This window comes from Phalacrocorax aristotelis, chromosome 1, assembly GCF_949628215.1.
Source record: "Phalacrocorax aristotelis chromosome 1, bGulAri2.1, whole genome shotgun sequence".
In the NCBI taxonomy this organism is placed as follows: Eukaryota; Metazoa; Chordata; class Aves; order Suliformes; family Phalacrocoracidae; genus Phalacrocorax; species Phalacrocorax aristotelis.
Window position 1 is genome coordinate 67,688,477 of NC_134276.1, and position 24,870 is coordinate 67,713,346.

The window sequence follows — 24,870 nt, forward strand, 5'->3', positions numbered from 1 at the left end:
GTCCTTTCAACATGGACTCACCCCTTCCTCACAGCAGCAACAGCTGTGTAATAACACAAGGCACCAGTTCAAAAGGCTGATGTAGCTGAGTGGTAACTGCCGCCTTTGCCAGAGTAGTTTGTGGCTGGCTCAGGTGCCCAGTCTGGTTCACTGCAGAGTCTCATGGGTGCAATGCTGAACCAAGAAAAAGGAGTGAGGATGGGAGGAGGAGCAAGGATGGGACTCAGCAGCCCCAACAGAGATTGGTTTACACTCACAAGGACCTCCAGTCACGGTCCAACTCTGAACAGCGGATGCTGTGCCAACACGCACCCCAGCGGCCTCTGTGAATCTCAACAGACTCCAAATGCGCACACAGTTTTCAGAAATAAAATACTTCTTTTAATTGGCAAGTAGAACACACATTACAAGCCATTAGTATTTTATACACAACATTAGGTTAACAAATAGATGTTACAAATTGCAGTTTATGACTGCTAAAAGCTTGGAGTCAAAACTGCGTCTCTGGAACGCTTCATTACTTCCCTTTCCCCAGTCTCCTGGGTGAGGGTGAATAAAAGATCATGTATCACCTACTAGGAGGTGGTCTATTATATACTCAAACAAATGAAAACCTCATTCCTAAAAGCATCACTAACAAACAGAGGCATTCAAAGAAAATCAGCCATCTTAAAACGTCAGATGCAACGAAGACACGTTTAAGAATTAACTCTGTAATGCTTTAAGCAGATACAGATATCTTCACATTAAACTGATAGTTCAATGCTTTCTGTTCCAATTCAGCTTAAAACCAACGCTAGCTTCCACCCCACAGAAGCTTAAAGTCCATCATGCATGCTTCTGTGCCATCAGAGCTACATGTGAATTAGACCTTTATACATAGGAAAGTTACGTGTACAACTAAAGAGCATACATAAATATATATCTTATATTTAGCAGATCTTTATTGCCTCCTTAATGACTTTTGTTGGTATTAGTGAGATACACAGCTCATTTCATTTTCACTACACTTAGAATATTAACAAGTTACCATTATGCGTGTTAATATACTAAATATCCTTTAACAAGTCCCTTTAAAAAAGTATTTAAAAACATTTTTTGGAAAAGTAGAAATCTATTTTCCAGAAAAGCAAGTGGTACTAGGATAAAATGGACTCAAACGTTCTTTCAGAGAAAACCCATCTTGATGGCTTTTGTGCCTGGGAGTCAGTGTGTCTCAGCTGCCAGACTCGTGTTCCATTTGTCCTTCTCGCTGCGGTGGTAAAAGGTCGTCAAAATCAGCTTATTTTGCCTTTCAGCTGGCAGACCTTTCAAAGATCACCATTCACTGGGCTGCATAAGAGAGACATGTAGCTTTGACAGAAGTTCATTTCTTTCTTACTCATATAAATAGAAGAGTCAGTTTTATTATACCGCTGAGATTGCATCTTCAAAACCAAAGTCTGCTGAATGTGTCTGGAGAAATGACTTTGTATCTCAAAAATATCAAGAGTACCATTCAGATCTGAATTTCTAGTAGAAACTGTGCACATTTAGCAAAAATTATGCTGCTGCAGAAACAAAAGACCTTCTCAGAATAAAAGGTACAACGCAAGAGATTACACCAGAGGGTTTTTAATCTGCTGCTTTTCTAAGTGCAGGCATTAAAAGTAAAGTGTTACTAGGCTTTTCCTAAGAGACCACACAGGGGCGTGACGTAATATACATTAATCGGGAACAAAAAACAGTCACAAAAACCATTCCAGAAAATGCTGCATATTAGCAGCACGCTTGGTTTCCGAAACATAAGGAATTGCATTGGAGTTGTCAAGATGAAGTCCACACACCTCGATCATTGAACTGATCACTAGATTCCAAGAAACCAAAACAAATTCAAAAATACACATGACAACAACTGCCTAGAAGGCAGAGTTTTATCATCTGTCAATAACCAGATGAATAAAGTGCATAGCAACTATTACAACAGTTTCTTGAAAAGAGAATACGTATAGCAAGTCTCAAAGTTTGTAAGCTTGACACTTTCCATGCATTTTGCTACATGTGTGGCTTCCCTTTTGTTTTGCTATTTAGCTTCACTGATCGACCCTTCAGCACTGTCCTGTGATTTCCTTTGCACTTCATATGGAATGTGCTGAGATCTCTGACTGCTGCCTGATGTACGTCTGGAAGCTCTTGTCACCAATGGGATGTTCTCTAAAAGAGAAAAAAAAAAAAAGCAAAAGTACTATACATAGAATTTTCGGTCAGGACGTCAAAATGGCAGAATGGAAAATGAACAGACAAAATCTCTTCCCTAAGTTTGATTTTTGAAGTTGTAATTGCAATGACAACACTGCATCTTACTTGAACTGGAAGACCTGACTGATAGAATTGATCCTCTCTTCTGTCAGCCATGTGCAGAATGCTCCTTCATTCACGTGCACACAAAATGCAGTTATGTGGCTGTATCAGTCACTCTTCCCATTTTAAAACCAACACTCTAAAATAAGCTGGTAAGTACATGTACCTTCTGGTATTTACTGCTCATTGTAAGAGCACAGGTTCAAAATTAAAACAACACAACAAAACAACCCCCACGCTTGTTTTATGAATGAAACTGCATTAAAAAATAAGCATTTAAAAATTCTTTACAGTCCTTAAATATTGTGACATCATTCATAAGTCATAATCCTACTTCGTATGTATTTCCAGGATCTTTCTTGAACACAAATATGGTGAAGGCCAGAATGTAAGCAGGGAAATACCATTTCCTAGGACTGTTCCTTGTTTAGACAACCCGTTACACTTACTGGCTTCCATATTTTGTCTTCTTAAATTTATCCCTCTTATACTGAGCATGCTCCTGCTCCAAAGTTCCAACGCCTTCAATAATCAGCTTTAGTGTTTTATACGTCTCCTTAGGGTCATCAATAATGAATGTAGAATATTCTTCCTCTTCAGGGCCATCATACACAGATTTGCTGCCACAGGCCTCTGGGGAAAAAAAGGTGAAGTACAGGAATAGGTATCAGATAGGCAGGGGGAAAAAAAAGCAAGACAAGCAGACTAAAAATAGTCAGTCCGGGGTTCATGGAGTTCGTTGGTTTGCTTCCATATGACCACCACAGAACTGTGGCTGTCATCAACACAACAGCAACAGCAGAAGGAGCAGTTCCTTGTCTTTTTGCTGGGCTGTTGGTAGGCACAGAGGCTGTCCCATGTCCATCTCCTCCTTGTCTCATAAGGAAAGGGCAGCAAGCCTGGCAGCTGATCCTGGCTTGGTGCGAAGCTGTCCTTTGCTGCACAGGCATGCTTTCACCTCAATTACCACTAGCAGTACCCCACACACACACTTTGGGAGCTCTGACACAGGCCTAACTCTGCCACTGTGCTGCAGGCCAACCCTGCAGCAGGCGTGCACAAAGTCAAGCATTTGCCTGTCAGAAGGACAGGTTCCATCACCAAGCAGCAGCTAAGCAGCAAGTACGGCACTGCACAACAGACTGAATTCAGAACAATTGCAGGCTGAAGGAGTCACGTAAGATGTTTTACCACATCACCCCTAAAATATTCATACAATAAGCACAAGCAGAATATGTCATGACTACTGCCTGGCTGCCTGCTTAAGGACATATCCTAAGAAGGGGCAAGCCCTACTACCTTCTGATCTTACCAGGGAGCTTTCCCGGCTAAGAGATCAGGACACTGATTGCACATGAACATTTGCAACACATTCATCATGCCATCTACTTCTGCATTGTAGCCGAGTGTAGCAGAAAGGGAGAGAGAAATTTTTACTTTATCTATTTTTCCCTCTCTTTTTAGCTTTATCGCTGTCAGTCTGAGCTTTCGAGTTACCTTCCCCTTGCTGCACTGTCTGGCCAGACCTGCGTCCTTTTCCCCGACACTGAAACTCGATGCTGGCTCTGGCAGTGAGGATTCGGAACAGGGGAAAGCTGGGCATTGGTTCAGACAGCTCGGAAGTGGTGGAGATCTTAAGTTTGCAATTGCACAGTGGCCAGGAATGGATTAAAGTGCTTTCCAATCTGTGTGTTTGACACCACTGGCTTATCTCGTATTATAAAATAAAGTCCTATTTAAAGATCAGTGCCACAGTGAAGGCTTCCCTGACACTCCTTGTGCTAAATTGGGATTTCAAGTCTGGCACTGTGTACACCGGATACTTTTCTTGGCATGCCTACTAGTACTAACTTCCTCTGCTGTCTCTTCTTTCTTTTATCCTTCACGTCACATCTCTGCTCCCCTCAGCTCCTTAGGGTTTTCTAGCCCAAACTTCACTTTTCAGCATTTCCCAGACATCTACAGGTCACCTTTTGCTGATAACTGCTGAGAAACCATTTGTATTCAGCCTGTTCTCGGGGATCTGGATCAGAGAATGTGCACGTGATTTCTGGTAACACAAAACCATGTTCCACTGAAACCTCAACTTTGCTGGTGCTTCTTTTCAGGATCGGTAAACTTCTGGTTTAGCGCACACTCTGGTTTGTCAATTCAGAGCATCCAAGCAATGCTCTGTGCCTATGCTATTTTAAGATGCTGTGGTTAAGACTTATTTCAAACAACTGTTTATTATGCAGGAACTTCATACAGACTATGAGACTGCACACTGCACCGAAAATAATTTACACAGCTGCCTCAAGACGGCAGAGGGGAAACAAGTTAAATAATGGCCACTACGTTCTAGGATATGATTTGCAAGACTGGTCTAGCTGGAACATACCATTTTTCACAGGTATTTTTGCCGTGCTAAGTGTATTGGAGATGCAATGATCTTTCATCCTCACCTTGCATTTTCTCCAATTTTGGCATATACAAGTTGAAAAGAGAGTAGATGCGCTCAGTTTCTCTATCTCCATCTATATCCAGTTGTATGTTTGCTGGCAGGCCTCTGTAAGGCATCAGGAAGAGAGGCAAAAGTTATATGCTAAACAGTATATTATGGCACAAAAAGCACTTACAAGGATGAAAGTAAAACTGAGTACCCATGAAAGATCATATATAATGGAACTCAAAACTTCCTATTTTTCCCAAAAGAAAAGGCAGACAAGTTCAAACTTCTTTATGCCTAGATTTATCCAGCATGCTTTCACTCTGACTTGAAAAGAGAGGACTGTATCAGTATCCAGGCATTTTGGTGAATTAGCCTGCTGTAACCAGATGGAGGAGCCAAAGCACTGAACTCCCAACTGTCCAGGTCTTATATTCTGAGACTAACTACCACTACAGACTTGCTGCTTCTCTCCTTTTAGATGAAAACAGCTTCCTGTGAACCAGAAAGTACCTCTCCATTTCACAGAGAGCATGAGTGGGCCCCTTAGGAAAAAATCGGTTTAGAATTAAATCTAGGAGCAGATGATTGTCTGTTTCAGCTATTTACAAACAGGACACTGAAGGGACTTCTGACATTTTTACTAATGACAGATGATTAGAACCAGAGCATCTTATTCCATAGTCAACTCCTATCAATGTCTTGGGCTCTAAAACTGTCAACATTTTGACCAAGATATGCAGAAACTGGCAGCATGAGAAATAACAATAAATAAGGCCTTTGAAAACACGACGATGCCTGTGCACGTGGCAGATCATCTTGGTAACTGCAAGCCTCACTGCAGGGACGCACACATCCCTGGCAATAACTAGACCCACAGCATGTCACCAATCCTTACCCTGTGCAGGGTGTGCAGCCAGGAGTATTATCTGCAGTAGCTTTACAGCAAAGCCAGTGGCCATTAAGATAGGCAGAGGGGTGGTAGACCGTGAGGCGCTTCTTGTTGCATTGGCTAACTTTGGTGAGGATATCAATCCAGTCCTTGGCCTCCACACAATTATTTGCTTGGATATACAGGACTCTTCTTTCAGGCTGGATCACCTGGAACATCTGCAAATAAGGAAATAACCCGCAGAATAAACCATCAGAATGAGTCGGTGAACCTAAAATTGGGCTCAGACTGATGATTTATTAAAGTAAAACCACAGCGTACTATAAGAATATGCCAATAAATACATTTCAACACAATACCAAGCAGCAAATGGGCCCTTAAAACAAGACCTATCACCTGATACAAGGAGTAAGATACTGTTCCTGTAGGACAGCAAGATTTGTTGTGAGCCTCAGGGATACAGTTTTAGTAATGCTGCAAGCTCCTAGTTTTGGAAGGCTGACAGAGGGACTCAATGCAGGGCTGAAAGGAAATGCCATTCAGCAGGGGGCAGAAAAGAGAAAAATGAGAGTTTGGATCAAGCCTAAGCAACAGCTTTGCTTTAATACTGCCATATCTCTAGTCTTATTCACACCTATTGCAGCATGATTCTTCCCCTTTAATAACTTCCATGCTTCTGCACCCAACTATAGCTGCTACTAGCAAATCACTACAACACAGTTGCTCTTTAATTGCCATAGGGTGGTTCAAATAATTACACATTAATTTTGCATTAGGGCTTGGGCACTGAAATCTAAACTAGATCTCTCCTGCCTATTCAAAACAGCTTGCAACCTAAAATGGCACAATCACATTTATTTTCGTCCTCTTGAAGAAGCATGTTTCTGATGCACAGCCTTACTGCCAGATTACACTCATCATGTGCTGAAGATAACTAAGCTCAAGTTAGATCTTAACTGCAAATTTTGGAAAGGCAAGTGTCAGCCATCCTCATTTCCTCTAGCTTTGGCAAATACTTAATTTTAATGGGTTTTCTTCTCTCTCTCAGGTATTCCTAAATTATCCTTCTCCCCTCTATTTCTTCATTTGATTATTCAAATCGTTAGATATTACACTGCCCATATCATGTGGAATATTATTTTCCAAACAGCTGGTTTCTCTGTGCTACTTTAAAAACAAAGAGACACCAAAAACCTCTCAAAAACCAACAAACCAACCAAAACCCCAGAAAACCAACAAACCAAAAAACCCACCCAACCCCAAAGCCCCCACCATCAAAAACCCCACCAAAACTGAAATTCACTGTTGTCTATTACGAAGATCTGAAACATTGGCCTGCATTTTGCACCTAGCTGGTCAGGAGAAAGTTGCAGTCTGGCACCAGGCACAATCTCTTCTTCCCTTGTGACACTTTTAGGTGCACATCCTTCGAAATAGTTTGCAAATATACTTGCTAATTTGCGAACGAACAGGGTTGTGGTTTTTTTTTTTTTAATTACAATGTCTTTTCTAACAGAAAAGGGAAAGCTCCGACAGTCATGTCCCTGGATTTAGTATCCTTATAGATGTCAGACAATAATTAGAAAGGCACAACACACAAAAGCAGTGTAGGACCTGCTCGCATGATCAGTCCAGCATTGCCCAAATACACACCAAAAAGAGAGTCCTTTTAATAAAACTTTTCAGGACATAACTGGGAATTTGAGTTTGGGAAAATAGGGAAGGAAGGCACTAGGAAGATGGGAGAATGCAGCTCAGCCCTCCGTTAACACAGAGCTACAGGGAAAAGAATTTTAATGTCCTGCTGGGGTAAATGGAGCCTTCTGCATTACAACAAAGGAACAGATTTACGGAGTATGGCTTTGTGTAATGGGATACCAGCCTAAGTGAACTGACATATGGCAACTGTTACGGAGAAGCCCACAACCAAGCCAAGAATTTCAAGTGGTTGCAAGACCTTTACACTACCAAAACTACCAGTTGCTGGCGTGCAAGCAACACAGAAGACCTGAGGAATACTTAAAGCCAGCCCCCCTCGCCCGCCCCCAACTGTGCTTAAGGAAGGTGAAGGCTACTGGTGTTGCTGCCAGACAGGAGCGCAGAAAACACACTTGGTGCAATTCAGAGCACAGATACATGGAATATTTACAGAAAATGTGCATCTTTAATCACACACAGCAACCATGATGGAACATCCATCCCAAATACATTTGAGAATTCTGTTCTTGCTGCAGTATTCTATTTATACGTTCCCGTTTATCTTGCCATATATTAGCACAGGAAGGTGATAATGGTATTTTCTACTGCTTATGGAAAGACTCTGAACCTAACTTTCCAGAATGGATGTAGTCACCTTCATTTCCTAGGTAATACTGAATTTAAGCAACCAACATAGCCCACAGTTTCTGATGTTAACAATAAAGGGGTATTTTTCCTATAATAAATCTTCACAGTAAAGGGATATTTTGGATGCATTCTAGCCCAGCAGACTGAGCATAAGTTAAAGACTGCTGTCACTGAAGAGTTGATCAGAATTATAGCTCAGCTCCTCTCCACACAGAGTAAGTTTTGTCTCAACTGTGTGGCTACTTTTAGTTCAAAGAAGTTATTTTGCAGAGTACGGTTGGCAACAGTTCATCACGTTACAGCTGCCTCCTGATAGCTTGAGAATTATTTTGCAGCTTCGTTGCTTTTGCCGATGTAATTAACATGAATTATAAACACCAGAGCCAGCTACATACAATGAAGATCTGTTCTAGGAGCCAGTGAACTGAAGCTTATTCTACCTTTTAAGAGAGAGATATGCTACCAAAATTAATATCTGAAACAGGGACAATTCTGAGGAGTCAAGCATTGTATTTCATTTTAACAAAGTGCTGTTTGAGGAACCCAATACCTAGGGCAGGTTTGAGCACTGCCTGGTATGGCGTCCACAGCAGTGTAGATGGCAGGAAAGACTTACAGGCAGAAAAGCTAAAGTCGCAACCATTTATGTGTATGAAAAATTCTATAGCAGATGCATGTTTAGAACTAGAAAACATGAGCTTCTTTTTTGTTTATTTTTAAATGAACTTTTTTAAGGACCGTACTCAGCTTTACAGGCAGAGAGTATGAAAAAGGCTACCAACATCACCTAAACTGATCATGTCTAAGAACTGTTCTTACACAATGGATGGTATGTTTTGCAGGCAGAAGTTGGCAGTATTGTTCCACGCATGAGAAATCAGCTGTATTTTATTCCCTAATGTGGCAATCAAAATGCTAAACCAATACTGGCACAGCACAGATGTTCTTTTGGCACATGACCTAACCCAAATATATATGCACTTTTATTAACCAGCAGAAAAAACCTTGATAACTAAGAAAGAAGATGTGATCCTTCACAATTATAAGCAGGCAAGCTCCTTCCCAACAGAGAGGTCTGACAGAAAGGACAGCGACTCGATTATCTTACCTGTGTCTGACATTACGGAGCCCAGACAGCTGATCAGTAGCGGTCAGTACTGACTGTGCTGCAGATCACGAAACCCAAAGACTGCTGACTGGGCTGTTAAGAATCTGAATGGGCTGTACGTTTGGAAACTCCTGCTACTATATACAGAACAAGCAGCTGTGCTTGTACATCTTTCAACAGAAACCCAATCCAGGTTACAAAAGGGAAAAAGGCGATTAGGCTGGTGGATCTAGAGCAGCCTAACAAGAAAATTAATGAAGATGACCTACTTACGTTTTTCATTTTAAAGGATTCTTCCTCCAGTCTTTCCACTGCCAGAATGTTTTCAATTGGAATGCTACACAGAGGGTGATCACCTGCAGAACACACACACAGATACTGAGCAACTTATTCACAACTGAACTTCATCCTCCGCCCTTATTTTAAGGGCTGATTCAGTTCTTTTAAAGGTAATTTTGACTGCACAAGAAAAAAAAAATCTTTCAATCAGCAGGGATTTACTAGCATGGTCCTTAAGTATTATCTTAAGTTCATTTCTGTTTTCTGCTGCACTACCTTACGCTAACAAACCTCTTTGAAACTGACTACTGCAGCAGGACACAGTGTATTTCCTGAGAAGGTGACAATGAAAGAAATCATTCCTGTCAGCTCAGCTGAACTAGGTTGATGGTGGTGACGTAAGACCTCAAAAGTTGAGTGTGAAATGATGACTGGCATGATCTTAACGTGTTTTTTTATGCTTCTCACTCTCCATGTGTTTATATGATGGAAGGAAGTGGCATTTGTTGTGTACTACTGAACAGACAGGAACTATTTGCGGAAGGCAAATTCCTTGACATTGTGCAACATTAAGTGAACACATTTTTGCAAGTTCAAAGCTTGCAGACAAATCCCTGCCTACTGCAGCCAGTCGTGCCAATGCTACAGAACTTATGAGAATGAGCCGAGATGCATCTGAGAACATTCAGTATAACCCCAAATCCCAGCATAAGGTATTTGTATCCTGAGGTTTGTTTCTTGGACAATCTACTATGTAACTGTGAAACCTACAAGATGATGTTGGTAACTGGTATTAGAAAAATATTACCAAATATTCTGCTAATTTCTAGGGTGCTGCACTATCCAAGAAGCTTCTCTAACAGTCAGTACAGACATACTAAAAAAAGACAAGAACACAGGCTGACAGACTTGCCTGCGCTGTGCCTTCTACAGTTACAGATCTAGATCTCAGTCATCTTTTCTTATACAATTCTTATGTTTAAACTTCACTTTAATGTACCAAAAAGAGACTGGCAAACCTTCGTTACCTTTGCTTTTCTGATAGGTAAACTCATGGTTTGTCAGGCGAAACCATCTCTTCTTGAAGTTTTTCATACCAAATCGTTTTCTTCCTTGTGCTCTCTTGATCATGAACCTAGTAAACAGGACAACAGCTGTTACAACACACCAGATTTTATATATACATGCATATAAATATATGCATACATATTTTATATATATATTTATGTATATAGATTTATACATATATATACACACATACACAATGGCACCTGTGAAGCTTTAGAAGGAGACGCAGTGTTTTCTAATTATTGAGGCCTTGCCTTGACAAGGGAAGGAAATTCACATTTGGATAGGTTTAGTGCATCTCTTAGTTAAGCCTGTCCTTTTTCCAGATCTAGATAAGGGGCAAGACATGTAGCTTGACTTGTAGTCTACATAGAGGCTCTAGTTAATTAGCTGAACTGCAGCTTGTGCCCTTTCCTCAGTAACAAATCTAGCTAAATGTTTCCTACTACAGCAGAAAAAGGGCAGAACACCGTTAGTACTGCTCTGCTAAGCTTGACCTGTTAAACTCTACAAGCTTTTTAATATTTTTTATTTAAAGCTGTGAGAAAGCTCAAAAGGTTTAGAGTATATTTAATAATTAAAAGGCAGGTGTAAGGCCTCTGGAGCACTGGGACTGTACCTTTACATGCTTTAGTCGTTCTCAAGCTCTAGAAACAAAATCAGGATGTTCCACGCTCCATTTGCAATTGCACATTGATGCTGCAGTTAGAAATGCATTTTCAATAACATTCAAAGCAATCTGATGGCTGAAAGCTGGAGCCCCCACCCCCCTCTCTTCTGGCAGAAGAGGGGTGTTCATTTAGTGATTTGTCAGTTTTAATTAATTTCAAATTTGAATTAGTTTACAAGAAACTGCGATGGATCCACCACCTTCCTAACCACTAAATCAATCCAAAAGCTTCAAGGTGACTTTGGAAACCCTGGTGGCTTCACACTGCTCAGCATCACTTCTGGTGGAAAAAAGTGCGTATGCATATGCAGTTGAGTTGATAACAGCTACTCTACACGTTACATTAAATATTGTGCCAAACCCAGAACTCTATAATGGAGCCAGTAAAAACTACTTACTAGAGTAGTTTTTATCAAGTAGGAAGGCACTATACAGCACAAAGAGCACACAGAGAGAACAGCAAATGATGTGAAGATTTTCAATAGCAGACCTAAAATGCTTAGAACAGCCAATACTGTTTCTCACTTCTGGTATCTTCAGTCAGAAACAACTACTTTGCATCCAACTGAACTGCAGGTCTGTTTAGAGCTCAAACAGAAATCCAAGTTCCTTCAGACTTTAACTGTTTCTTAACCAGCGGGGCTTGCTGCCTGCTGCCCATTCCAAGTTGTGCAGGCAAAAGCTGACAAGGACTGTATACAGCAACAGACTTTTTTAAAACCAGTTATAGTCACACACCTCTCATTCTTAAAATGGTCAGACAGTTACTGTCTCAGTCCTTTTTCTTGGATTACTTAAGAAATATTTAATAAAACCATATGATTCAGGTCATCACCAGGCCCAGTGGTGGCAGTCTTCATGTTTCAAGGTTAACGCTAATTCAAAGGGAAGAGCAGATATCCTTGGGCTGGACAATATGTTCTTCAAGTTAGTTGCTCTTCCTTCTCATGCCAGCACTTAAAAGGTGACTTAAAACTCCTACATAACCTCCCTCTTTGAAAAATGCAAACCCTGTACTGCAGAGCTAAGAGCACATTTCTAATTAAATTCTTCATAGCTGACATAGTTAAGCATTCAAACCCACAGAAGTTACAAGGTGAATTTAAAGGATTTCTTTGTTTCTAACATTTGCAGAATGTGTGAGAAGCTGGAGCAAATAGTCAGAAGCGCAAAGGGAAAAAAGTCTAAGATTAAACCCATTTCAGTGCTGGGTGGTTGGAGATACTGTTTCTTCTCATGTTTATGGTAGACCTGAGTTTGGATCTGCCTAAGCCTTGCTTGGAAGCATCCGCATGTCTCCTTCACCTATGAGAATGGCAGGACTGGTTCTCCTTTTAATTCTCTTCCTTTTCGGAAGAACCAGGCAGACAGCTGTTAAGCAGTGATGGCATGATCAATGCCAGCAAACCCAAGTGCCAACGACTGATCTTTGATACTGTATGTTAATTTAAAAGTACATGTGCTATAGCTTTCCATCTAGATACTCTTAGTAGGAACAAAGATAGATGAAAAAAACAAAAGCAAACAAAAACATCGCAATGGCAAACAGTAACCCCACTAACCAGCCAATCAATTTGGACAAGAATCAAATCAAAGGCTGTGAAAATTCCCATCCACTCCCCAGGATATAACATGGCAATAATGCAAAATGTCCAGAAAAACAGACAGCTGAAGGCCATTCCTTAACCTTGAGAACAATTTACATGAATGCCACTTAAGAAGTGCCTAGAAAACGTGTGGCCGCTTAATTACTTCCAGTGAGTTTACTGGGATCTATACACTGAGTATTAAGCAAATCTCAGTGCTTCTTGGAGCCTCCGCATACAGATAGAAGTCCTTTATTCTCTATTTACAGCAGGTTTTTGTCTTAAGGAAGGGAAAAAAAAAGAAAATAAAGATGTGGTCAACATCAAGAAACAGATAACAAAATGTTCTCTGCTGGGTTTACACAGGCATTTCAGGATTGTTAAACAGAGCACTTCCTCCCCAAAAGTTAAGTCAGACAAGTCTATTGCTGTGAGGGAAGGACATGCTGTCAGCCAGTAGCTACAGCAAAGCACCAACTGCCCCTACCATCTTACCTGCATGAACTATTACCATCAACTTTCTTTACTGTTAGTTTAAGAGTCCTTACAACAGCAGCCACAGGCCGAGCAAGAAAAGACAGAAAAAAATCAGACAGGAGCAAAAGAAAGACAGAGGCAGAAAAAAATAATGTTTTAGAGTTAGAGGGAAAATGTTACAAACTATATATTTGTTTTCAAAACAAAAGAATGATAAGTATACAGAATTAAGATAGACAAACTTGCTTCTGGGGACAGACACTCATAGAAGTGAAGTGAACTGTGCAGGTTAACTGAAAGGGGTAGCCAAAAACCTTATTTTTGCATGACTTAGAGCTACCATGAAAGCTTACTTTCAAAGCAGCAGTTCAGCTTACTGAGCTCTGACAGGAAGAATTTGGATTTTTTACTTTCTTCCTCCCAGCTCAAAGCAGCTGTTTCCACAGTGCACTTCGATGATCTTAACTCAGTTTTGTAACACAAAAAAATGTCAACAATTAGTATCTAAAACTAATACTGAAGGGTACTAAAACTAGAAACTGTTCCAAGTGCATCACAAGTTTTCCTTGAAATGGCCATGATAATGATTAGCGTACAGATCTTACAGGGCAGCAAATCCAAATTCCATTTGCAGGCTTTGCCCTCACTAAGATATTCAGTATCTGCCTTCACAGTGGAATTTTACAGCTTTTGTTCACTGGAGTTCAGAAAAAAAAATCAACTTGATTTTAACACAATCCTGATTTAAGTTTATTTTGCCTTACCTGTGCTAATTAAGTTCTACAGGCTTCTTTTTCCTCCACTTATTTCAAAACATACTTAAATTAAGATGTTTAAATCAAATGAAAAGATGTTAAAATCAGCTACAGTAGCCACAGAGAATAGAAATAGCAACACAAGAATCTTCCTACATTCTTCTCTGAACACATGGATGGAATACGGATGGTGGAAAATAAGATAGCTGCCTTAGAATGGTAGCAAGCACACAAGTAGAGGGTTTCGTTGCACACGCATGCTTACCCTTCTTTAAGCAATATAGGTTGCTCTATGCTCTTGTGATCTCTCCTTCCTGAAGATGAAATTAGATCTAGAAACTAAAAGGTGAACAAAAAGCATAGATAAAAATAACAGTACTGCACTACACAAATTTAAAACATTAACATTTGTACAGCACAGAGCTACAAGAAAATACTGTAGAAGTAGTTAAACAGAAGGTAATGTCAGAAGCTTGAGGAATTTGGGAGCTTTCCTGGGCCGTAAACTAAAAATAGCGCAAACGCTCTTAAGCAGAAAAACTGTAGATGATCAACGCTTCTTATGCTCCTTTGTTATATGTATCTTTCACCTCCTTTTAGACTAAGCAATTTTCATCACAGATCTGCAGCACCCTATGAAGCATGCACGTCTCAAGCTCTAAGCAGCCACTTGGCAATCTAACCTCATTATTACGTAGAAGTAGATCCAAAAAGATTCTACTATTGACATGCACATAATTTGATATAAGTTTCTTGAATATTACAATTATCAGGAATCAGCGTTTTCCAGCACATGCCTCCTGGTTTACAAACAGTCTGTATTACATTCTAGGATTCCAAGCATCAGCTTCAACAACACAGCAGGATTTTCAGAACATTCACATACATTACTTACATTTTTTACTGCATCTGCATATTTCTGCTCATTAAAATAGTCATAAAAAGTAGCCATGTAGGATTCCTTGAAATTGGCCTGAAATACAAACCCAAAACCATGCATATCATAATACAGTTTATATAGAAAATATTACTGTTAACAGCAACACCATGAAGCAAGCCACTGAAGATAAGAGGGTTTTTTTTCTGGCCAGAGGTAAAATAAGCAAAGCGCTACTTTCATGTTGTACAGCACACATTTGGTGGTATGAAATTTTTATTTCAAGAAGGTAGCAGAATGCATTTCAAGTGTTCGGTTACTACAGTTAATAACGCATTCTTCAAAAGCTTCAAACTTCTGCTTTGGTTTTTAATCTTGGTCCTAAAAGAAGCTGACAAGAAGCGTGAAAGAAGGGGTTCTGTTTTCTCAAAGGATTTGTAACTGAGGTACAGATTCATCTACAGTTGCCTGTGTGAATCCTAACTACATCACCAGTGACCCCAAATTATCACCAGATATAGCACTGTGATGCCTTAGGTACACAAGTTTTATTTCAAACATCCAGAGCATGGGCATTTAGATCTAATCTCACCACTGACTGCTAGAAAACTGAACTGCTATGAAAAGAAAAGCATACACCTTCCCCTTATTGGCCAATTCCTCTCAGCTGGGCTTTAAAATGCTGAATCTGTAAAGCCCTGGAGAGCTGCTATCGTGTACTGGAGACAAGTAGAGCACTTCACAGGTTTTCCTGATCACTAACTTTCTTCCAGAAGGAATGAATGAAAAGCCCTGGAACAGACTTCTAGGTTGGTCACACAATTTTGCTTTACTGAAATCTAGTTCAGATTAAGGCAGATTTAGTCTTCCTGTGAGCATGAGAGGCTTATAATCAAAGCAACCATAACCAGTTTTGCATAAGCCTAGTACAACTCAAGCATTTTAAAGGCTTAATTACAATGAGTGATAAAAGATTAAAAAAAAAAAGAAAATCACTTTCCCAAATTAAGCCTTTAAATGAAAATTGCATACTTACAGATTTAGATTTTGATAGGCTGCCTAGCGTTTGAATGGTTTTAGAGATAAGTGTCAAAGTTCGAGAAGTCTGAGGATCCTAGGAAAGAGAACATCATTCTATGTACTAGCTATTTAAAATATGGAATAGAGGAAGGTAAACTACATTCATTCTTTCTTATTTCACTTGCAGAGAAGTAACATAAAATTAGAAAAGACCCAATAAAACATTACAGTAAAAAAAGATGCTTTTTTTAACGGCTTTTGACTCTCAAGCCATCATGCTTCATAGCTACCCTATTGCTCTTCAGAGAATCAAAGGCAATCACTTGCAAGAAAAAAATAGATTTCTGTCTTGAGGACTGTCCAGGTCCTCCCCAGTCCCAATAAGTACAACTACTAGAAGTCTTTTATAAGCTGCTTAACATCCAAAACATTTCCAACATTGCTGACAATCAATCCAGCATTAATGTACTGCGGCAAAAATGAACCTTTTCCACAGCAGCCTAGACTATCTATTTTGTTTGTCCTTAAATTTCACTGTTCCTCCCATACCTCCCAGGTTCTTCACATACACAGCCATTCAACATACGCTTCATATCCAAGACAAACATAGCAGATCTTTGAACTAGCAAAGGTACTTCTCCTAAAGGCTATTAAAAGAACTGAAGAAAGAATCTTGGTAGACAGACTATGGTGACAGAACTATATACGCAGCTAGAAAAAACTGATACAGTACTTACTGGATGGTGTGGTGTAAGTTGAAAGAGGTTTGGAGAAAGAATGGCAGGAGCAAAGAATCTCAGGAAAATAAAACTGCTGACAGCTGTATACCTCACATCTAGGTCACCTATTAAAAAAAAAGACCTCTACTCAGCATTTCAATAATCCTTCCCTAACAACCTTCTGAAATTATCAGAACGCCTTCAGAAAGCTAATTCAAGCATGTGTTGGATACATATATATTTAGGAGTTACAGGATTACACTGATGATGGGGGATTTTGAGCTAGAGATTGGCTAGCATAAACCAAGGAAATGACAGCCTTTTAAAAAGCAGTGAGTTCACAACACAGGCTACAAGGAAAACACCATTCACTCTTCCACTACACAGAGAAATTCATACAAACATCTGCTATTCCATCTACACAACTAAAGTATGATAAATAACTTACATAGTTTATAAAATGTTCAGCACAGATGCTACCTCTCAGTTATCTAGTTATACCCCCGGCAGAAGTGCTGTACAGACTCCTGATGTATCTATTCCAGTTGGTAATTACAGACAATACAATTTTGTATTTATTTTTACATAAAATAAAGAGCACAACAGCACAATTAATGGCTTTCTGCTTGAGCTTCTCTACTATGAAGCGACTGTTCAAAAGCTGAACTCTTGTTGCTCTCTCAAACTTTGCTATTGTAATCTTTATCCCTCCATGCAAATACACAGGTTGGTTGTTTTCCTCAATTCCAGTTTTACATTGCCTGCTCATTCTCACAGAGCCAAAACAACTAGGAAGGAACGGAAAGAATTCTCTCCTAACAGCCAGAAAACCTTTGCACATGGGCCTCCTAGGGCAATGAGCTTGGATCGACTCCAATAATTTATAGATTGGCCTTTATTACAGATTGATGTATGAGCAGAAAATAATTCAGCTGCATGGAGTCTGCAGAATGAACAATTACAAAAACCCAAACATTTGAAAATCGAGCACACTTTGCAAATACTGAAACCACAAATACACACCATCATAATGCTCTTTTTAAATGCTGATTTCCTTTGAAAGATATTTAAGGAAAACTCACACAATCATTAAAAGTCATGTTCTTTGTGGAATGAATAATCAAGGAAAAACCAGCATTAATACACACTCCAAATGGTATTTTAGATAAGATGCTGTTCAATTACTATATCCATCATGGATCATGCAGACTACTAGACTATACCTACACTTAAAAGGTACCAATGATGTAAAATAAAACAGTACATGGAAACTCACCTTGAAAACGTTTGGCAGCTGATTCTCTCAGTGAAAAGAAAATATCGCACATCACTGTAGGGCAGCTTACACCAGATTTTGTAATTACAGTAAAAATGCGATCAACATATTGCCTCAGATTTTCCTGAAAAACGCAATGATTATGAGAAAAATCAGTATCACAATCTGCTGTGGAAAGCGGTATTATTCCTAGTTTTATTCATAATGGCAGCATTAAAAGATTCTCACTTTCAACATCATATACTTGCAAAACAATCTCACACTCAGTGATACTCTCTTTGGTAAATGCATGCATTCAAGTACAAGAGTAAAAATATTATTCCTGTCAAAAACAAACATCAAGTGATACGGCTGTACAGCATATCATTCCTTTTCATAGCACCATTTTCTAGGTCATCAGTAGAGCCACAGGCTAAGTTATCCTGTCCTCGAGGGTGGGGGAAGAAGTGATTAACATTCTACAGATATTGTATTTATAGCATAATGTAAAGCTGTTGTAAAATAATTGTAACAGTTTGTGGTGTTAAGAAAGCTTCCAGTGTATTCTAATGAATAACAAAATTATTTACAACATCAAACATCTGAGGACTTCAGTTAAACCTGATAGCGTAAACAGAGATTATATCTTCAAAATCTAATGCATACCCTGTTATTTTCCAGGTTTTCACCATCTTTTAATTTCACAGGGTCAATTTCACAAGGTTTATGGACCTGGCAGATCTAGAAGAAAAAAAAAACAAAACAAAACCAAAACCAAAAAACCCATGAACCAAAACAGAGTCAACAGTCAATACATCAGTTTACCTTCAAGTAGAAAAAGTTCTGTAAAAAAGCATGATCTGTTAGTTTTTTTGGGGGTAAAAGGCAAAAGCCAACTTTATAAATTGTGGGGTTTTTTTCTGTTGATAAATGAAGGTACATTACATGCGATCTTTATTTTCTTCCAAAAAGTAGCATTAATTTGTTCTATGCTTTTCTTCAGCGGAAATGAAGAGTTGTTTGTTAAGGCTCTCTCAAGCAAGGCTGTTCAAGAAAAGCCCTGTTTTGCCAAAACAGTCAGCTTTGAAAGTGTATCTATTTCTTTAAAAACTCGACATTTTTTGATGAAACATTAAAACAACAGCTGAAGAAACTGTCAAATCATTTAAAGGAAGTCTGTGGTCTAAAAGTATTGCCCAATTACTGCACTAAAATACCCACACCCACCATTCTGGACTGGATAGATAATAAACCATTGTTACAATACATGCATCACATACACAGTTATCTAAGAATAATTTTATTCCTTTATACCCGTAATACTTTGAAATGTACTACTTATAGCTTCCCAGCAGCTTTCTGGTATATATATCTTTATTCATCTAAGTTATTACTTTATTAATTTCTCAGAAACTCTAAGTGTTAGATTTTATAAAACTGAGTAATTTAGTTCAATAAATTGAAACTTTCCTTTTCCTTTAATACAGTTGAACTGTTTCTGAATTGGGTGATTCAGCTGTGGCTAAACCAACACACAGGATTTTAATGTAGAAACAGGCTCTTAAGCATTATTCCTACAAAGTCATCTTACAACGGGAAGGAATAAACAGTATCTGCTCCCTGAAGGCTTTTTACAGTGACATTTTATCAAATAAACAGCCTAAACTTCTCTTACCTCATCTATAATTGGCTTTAGTGTAACTTGCAGATAATGCATCCCTGCCAGTTTCATTGTCTCGTCAATGCACTTGGAAGTTAACGAGTTTCCTCTGAAAATGGTGTTTGGATCTCTGGAAATGAACAATTTTCTGTAATTTAGTCTCTTTGTAATAAACTGCTAATACATGGAAATAAAAGAAGCAGTGAAAGGTGATGGAAATCTGAGTTTGAATGCACAAACAGGAACTCCCTTTGACACCAGCCTGCCATTAAATGCAGCCACATAGCACTTAGTGCACTTCCAGGCTCTAACAGAAAAGCAGGAGTCACAGTAAGTCCAGAGGGACAACGCATTTTCTTCTTTGCATTAGCCCTGTGTGCCCAGTGCACCATCCAAACACATGGCAACATGCGGGCTCAAATCAAAGGGGTTTACAATATAAACAGGGAAGAATGCGCCCGCTTTCACGAGCTACTGAACAGCGTAATTTGAGTAAGGGAAGGAAGCAGTGATTTTAGTCTCACAGCAACACTGGACATTACACGTGACCTACTACCTTCTCCTACAAGATGAGTACTTGTAAGCTCTAAGGAAGTCGAAGATACCGGCTCCAATGACATAGCCATCTTTTCTAAGTGACTTACAGCACCGTCCTATGATAACACTATTAAACACAGTGCAGATCACAATTCTGCCCCGAGAACTGTGTGGACAGTTGATGCCATGCAGACTCTCATATTCTTCTGAAAAGCCACTTGCACAGAATTCTCCTTGTACTAGACATACAGCCACTGAGATTCATTAAGCTTTAGCTAGTTGAACTCTCATGTGTACTTTTTTTTTAGCATTACTTTCATTTTGAAAATGCAAGTAACTTCATATTAATTTTGTACCTGCAGTTCCTCGTATAACAATTTATGTTATGCAGATAGGTACCTAATCAATGGCTCATCTACAAGCCACATGATCAAAACCTGTGCCTCCTGATAGGAGATCAAACTTGGACGTGAAGTTATTTGCTGCTTCTTGTACACACACCAATGTCTTTCTGTTGTTTATAGCTTACTACAGTTGCACCCATTTACAAGTAATGAATAACAGGATTAATTACTTTGCTGGATTCATTATTTTTTTTTCATAAAAAAGCAAGCTCACTGCCTGTTACAAATGCCAGAAAGCCCTGAAAACAAACACCATCTTTGCTGTTTTGACACAGGAACATGACTGACTAGGGAGCAGCAAACTTCCTCATACTGCAGCAACCAAGCTGTTTCAGCCAACCTGCCGCACAGAAAAAATACACCTACCTACAGGAAGGAAAACACTCTATCCCTCAGATGCTCTGAAAAAGCCAACCCACACAAAGACTTTATTTTGTACCGACAAAGCTGTTACTTTAAAGTCAGTATCTGTCGTTCCCCTTGACTCCCAATTGTCTCTTCTACTGTCAGTAAAGAGCATGACTACATAGGCACAAGGCTTGTGGCAACAAATGTTCTTTAGGGCCTGCCTGGTGTGAATACTAGATCTTACACTACTAAATTGTCAGCACACCAGGACGCCAAACAAGGGACTTACAAGAAGTGACCAGAAAAGAGACTTTGTTTTCTGCTATCCACTGCCAGATCCTATCCTGTCTTTGTTCCTCAGCCCTCTAACTGGAAACATTAGACACACAGCTTGCCTTAAATATTCATTATTATGAAGAAACTTGTTTTTTGTTTTGAACAAATTCATCACTTTTACTTAGCACGAGATGATTTATTAGCACACTATAAACATGAAATGATTTCATATGAAGAGCTGAATGTAGGATTTCACAGTTATCATCAAATATAATTAAGACTGAGAAGAGCAAAAATCCCTGCTTTCAGACCGTACAATAGTCTTGGAAGCAGATTTCGCAGAACATGATGGGAATTCCTCCTAAAATCAAACTCACCAGATCTTCAGAGCAGTGAATGCATTTATGAAGAACTATGCCACTCAGCTGGGAGGGACAGGAACAACTCCAACAGTTTCTTTTGAAATTACATGTAATTCTAGAAACTAAAAATTCTGGAGTGGAAGATCCTAACATTAGCCAACACAGAGTAGGTATGTTTGACAGCAATTTGGTTTTTGGTACTTACTGAGTTCTTTTCACTTCAGCATTTGCAATGGCACTTATGAAAGGCACAATTCTGCCATAGTGTAAGAAAAGCCTCACAAGAGGTATGGCTGCTTCCTGTTTTTCTCTGCAGACTTCACCCAAAATGTGTGCAGCTGATGCTGAAACAGGCTGAATAGTGGAAAGAAATAAAAAAATTGAGATATCTTTCTAGAACATGCATCCTTTCTTACTTTTCCCATTAGCTCTTTAATGCAGAACCCCACACAACAGTTGCAGTGGCCAGTTACCCAAACATGCCTGTACACAACATGGGCGGGCATTACATTCCAGTTTTTGTTGGCTCTAAGTTTTGATCAGAAGAGGGCAGCAATTTAAAAACTGTTACAGTACAGCCTCTTTTTTTCCCCCCAGTTTTAATAGCTGCCTTTTCACTGAATGCCACTGTTGTCTGGGAAGCAAGTGAAGAGGAAGAACTCTAACCCTTCTAAATTTCAAGGCACAATAAGTCCAGAACCCAGTTCTTGTACTGAAATAAAAGCATTGTTATACCTGCTAAAAGTATACATAATGGCAGACATGGTCCAACCCTCTGACATTTCAGGATTAGTTCTTGGACTGGGTTTGGTTTTGGTTGTTGTTTTTTTTTAATTATGCAAGTCAACCTGTTCTTCTCCAGTAAAGGAAAACCAATTGATCAAACTGACGTTTACTTTGCATTTTCACATGTAAAGTTAGAAAGCCACGAAGAATATGTTGCTGTTAAAACCACTGGTGTTCCTGGGTGTGCCTTCACCCACCATACTGCATGCAGATAAAGATCTTTTCTGCAAGGACTGAAAACAAGCACCAGGGATATGCAGAGCTTAACAAGGTCGGAAAGGAAAAAGCTGAAGTCTTTGGTAATTACACAACCATGGTGCCAGCAAGATAGTGACAAACATTCAGAGAGACCCCTGTGAAGATGATCTGCAGGTAAACAACAAGCAGTGCAAGCAAATTACCTCAACATCTGCAGATTTTAGCAGGAGATCTCTAAGTGGACTGTAATAGTCTGAGGAAAAAACATGGTCCTCAGTGTAAACCACATTTAACCTTAAGGAACCGAGGTCATCAGGTTTCAGTGACTTATTACCATTATCTCTGGGCTGCAGGAAATACCTGATATACAAAAAACGAGACAGAAAGTTTGTGCTGAAACACAAGATTATCTCTGGCTATACATGAACTTACATAAAACATACAGATACACACAGTATTTATACGTGTATCAAATTCTTGACAGCTCTGAATCAGACTTTGTAATTAAGTTTGCCAGTCTATTTTGCACCAACATGGGTAGCTCTTATAAAGATTTATGTAGATATGATTAAAAACCCCCACACTAAAATCATCAGCACTGCTGATGAACTGCGGTAAATAATATCACCAAGCCAATGTATTAGAACTCCCACATGCAATACAGAGGCAGACTGCAGTCTCTAATCACATTATCAAAACTTCTTGTTCTTACATTTGCTAAGATTACTTTGGCTTGCTTACAAAAAAAGATTAAAATTAAATCCATTTAAACTTTATCACATTGCAGTAATTACTCTTAAGTCTTCACAGCAGACATATGTTTCTACTTATTCTCCAAAAGAAAAATGTCAAATACCATGCTTCGTAAGAACTAGATTGTCGGAGAAATTTCAAAGGGAGTCTCAGTTCTCCTAGAAACTCGTCTCCAAACTTCAAGTTACTGGCATTCCAAAGATCAACTCTGTAATAAAACCAAATAATTTTAAAATATTCATAATAAATAAAAAAAATAAAAAAACAAATAATCCCAACCTTGTTTTCAATTTTATTACTTTTCTTCCCTCAAGCCTATGAGCTAGAAAGTCTTGAAACTCTACAATAAAGTTTTTCAAACAGTAAACAGACAACCTTACCTTAGATTTCTGGAGCCCTGCAATTCACCTCCATGAAACATCAGTGGAAAAAAAAAAAATCATCTAGACAACCTTTCCCTCATCTGTACTGTTTCCACTATCCATATTGATAAAGATTCAGGGGGCTGTTTGGCTATCCCAGAAAACAGGAAAATACAGGTAAAATGGACATCGGGGGAAAAAAATGTAGAGATACTTAAGGATGCTGTGCTGTCAGTCCCAGCCTAATTTGGGGTTACTAGCAGCTAAGCAGCAGCTTTACAGAGTTGGGCTGAAAGTCTACACAGGCCTTCCCAGGGCTCTAGCACCTGGGAAGACTGCATCAAGCTTACGAATTTGTTGCACCTAAACTAATTCTGTACAGATACTCAAAACCTGAAGACAGTTCTACCAGTCTATATAATCAGTGTATTGACTGAAGACAACATAACTTTTGGCACTCAGTCCCTCACATTTGCTAAGTTCTGATACGTGTATCTGCATGGTAAGTCCTTCCCTTTCACACTCTTTAACATTAGGATGTAAAACAACTGCGCTGAGGTTCAAAGTGGAAGTACTGGTGTTTAGCTGGCATTTGAAGGTAAATGCTACAATACCCACCTCAGAGCAAGGGTTTCAAACTCCAGGGTAGTTGTTTCTGTACATATTTTAAGGTTCCCTCTGAGAAGCATTTTTATTTTAAAACAAGCTCAGTTGAGAATTTTGCAGCTAAGTGACAGTCTGAATGTGCCTTAAACTTTTGGGGAAAAAAGATATATCGGAAAAAATGCTGATTTTCAAATAATGAATATTTTTAGAAGAGCAACTTTAATTTGGATAAGGTACAAAGTCATTCAGTTACAGACATATTTACACAACCTTTTTAGTGTCAAGCAAGTCACAGTAGGCTTGTCAAGAAATGGATGTTGATAGTCCTTCTAAAGGTTTATCCTACCATATGCAGGTGCAGAGGATGTCACTTAAATCCTCTGAGCCTTGCATCTCTCAAGTGTCTCATGTGTCAAGTTTCATACACTAGACATACCATCAGCTCACACTGCACGCCTGCTGGGTTAAGTTCTTCAAACTCTGACATTCTGACAGTATTTCTGAAGGGCAAGAATTCCCCAAAAAGAAAAAACCTTTTTGAAAATTCAACCTCCTCTCCTCTTTCTCCATATGTGGTTGGTTACTATCTTGCTAACTAATTCAGATGGCTAAGAGCAGCTTCAGAAGACAAGGAATCTTTTGAGAAGTTTATTTACACAGTGTCAAACTTACAATTTAAAAAGTATTTATAGGCTACTGGTTTCTAGTTTATCCAAATTCTTTCAAGATGCCCACTAGCGAAAACACTTTCAAACATC

The 24,870-nt window shown here is 39.1% G+C and overlaps 1 protein-coding gene across 1 annotated transcript in view; it reads right to left on the reverse strand.

The window, feature by feature from the left end:
* Positions 1-355: 355 nt before the first annotated feature.
* The window catches only part of RASA3 (RAS p21 protein activator 3), a 134,556-nt gene continuing 110,041 nt past the window's right edge, over positions 356-24,870 (reverse strand). The window contains exons 9-24 of the mRNA XM_075091775.1: positions 23,248-23,352; positions 22,595-22,751; positions 21,613-21,761; positions 19,496-19,610; positions 18,487-18,561; positions 17,842-17,965; positions 16,584-16,690; positions 15,863-15,940; positions 14,845-14,922; positions 14,215-14,288; positions 10,422-10,528; positions 9,388-9,470; positions 5,667-5,878; positions 4,785-4,888; positions 2,790-2,973; positions 356-2,193 (exon numbers count right to left, since the gene is read on the reverse strand). Of these exons, the coding sequence (XP_074947876.1) occupies positions 2,118-2,193; positions 2,790-2,973; positions 4,785-4,888; positions 5,667-5,878; positions 9,388-9,470; positions 10,422-10,528; positions 14,215-14,288; positions 14,845-14,922; positions 15,863-15,940; positions 16,584-16,690; positions 17,842-17,965; positions 18,487-18,561; positions 19,496-19,610; positions 21,613-21,761; positions 22,595-22,751; positions 23,248-23,352 (1,828 nt within the window). The 3' untranslated portion in view covers positions 356-2,117. The remainder of the gene's footprint in view (positions 2,194-2,789; positions 2,974-4,784; positions 4,889-5,666; positions 5,879-9,387; positions 9,471-10,421; positions 10,529-14,214; positions 14,289-14,844; positions 14,923-15,862; positions 15,941-16,583; positions 16,691-17,841; positions 17,966-18,486; positions 18,562-19,495; positions 19,611-21,612; positions 21,762-22,594; positions 22,752-23,247; positions 23,353-24,870) is intronic.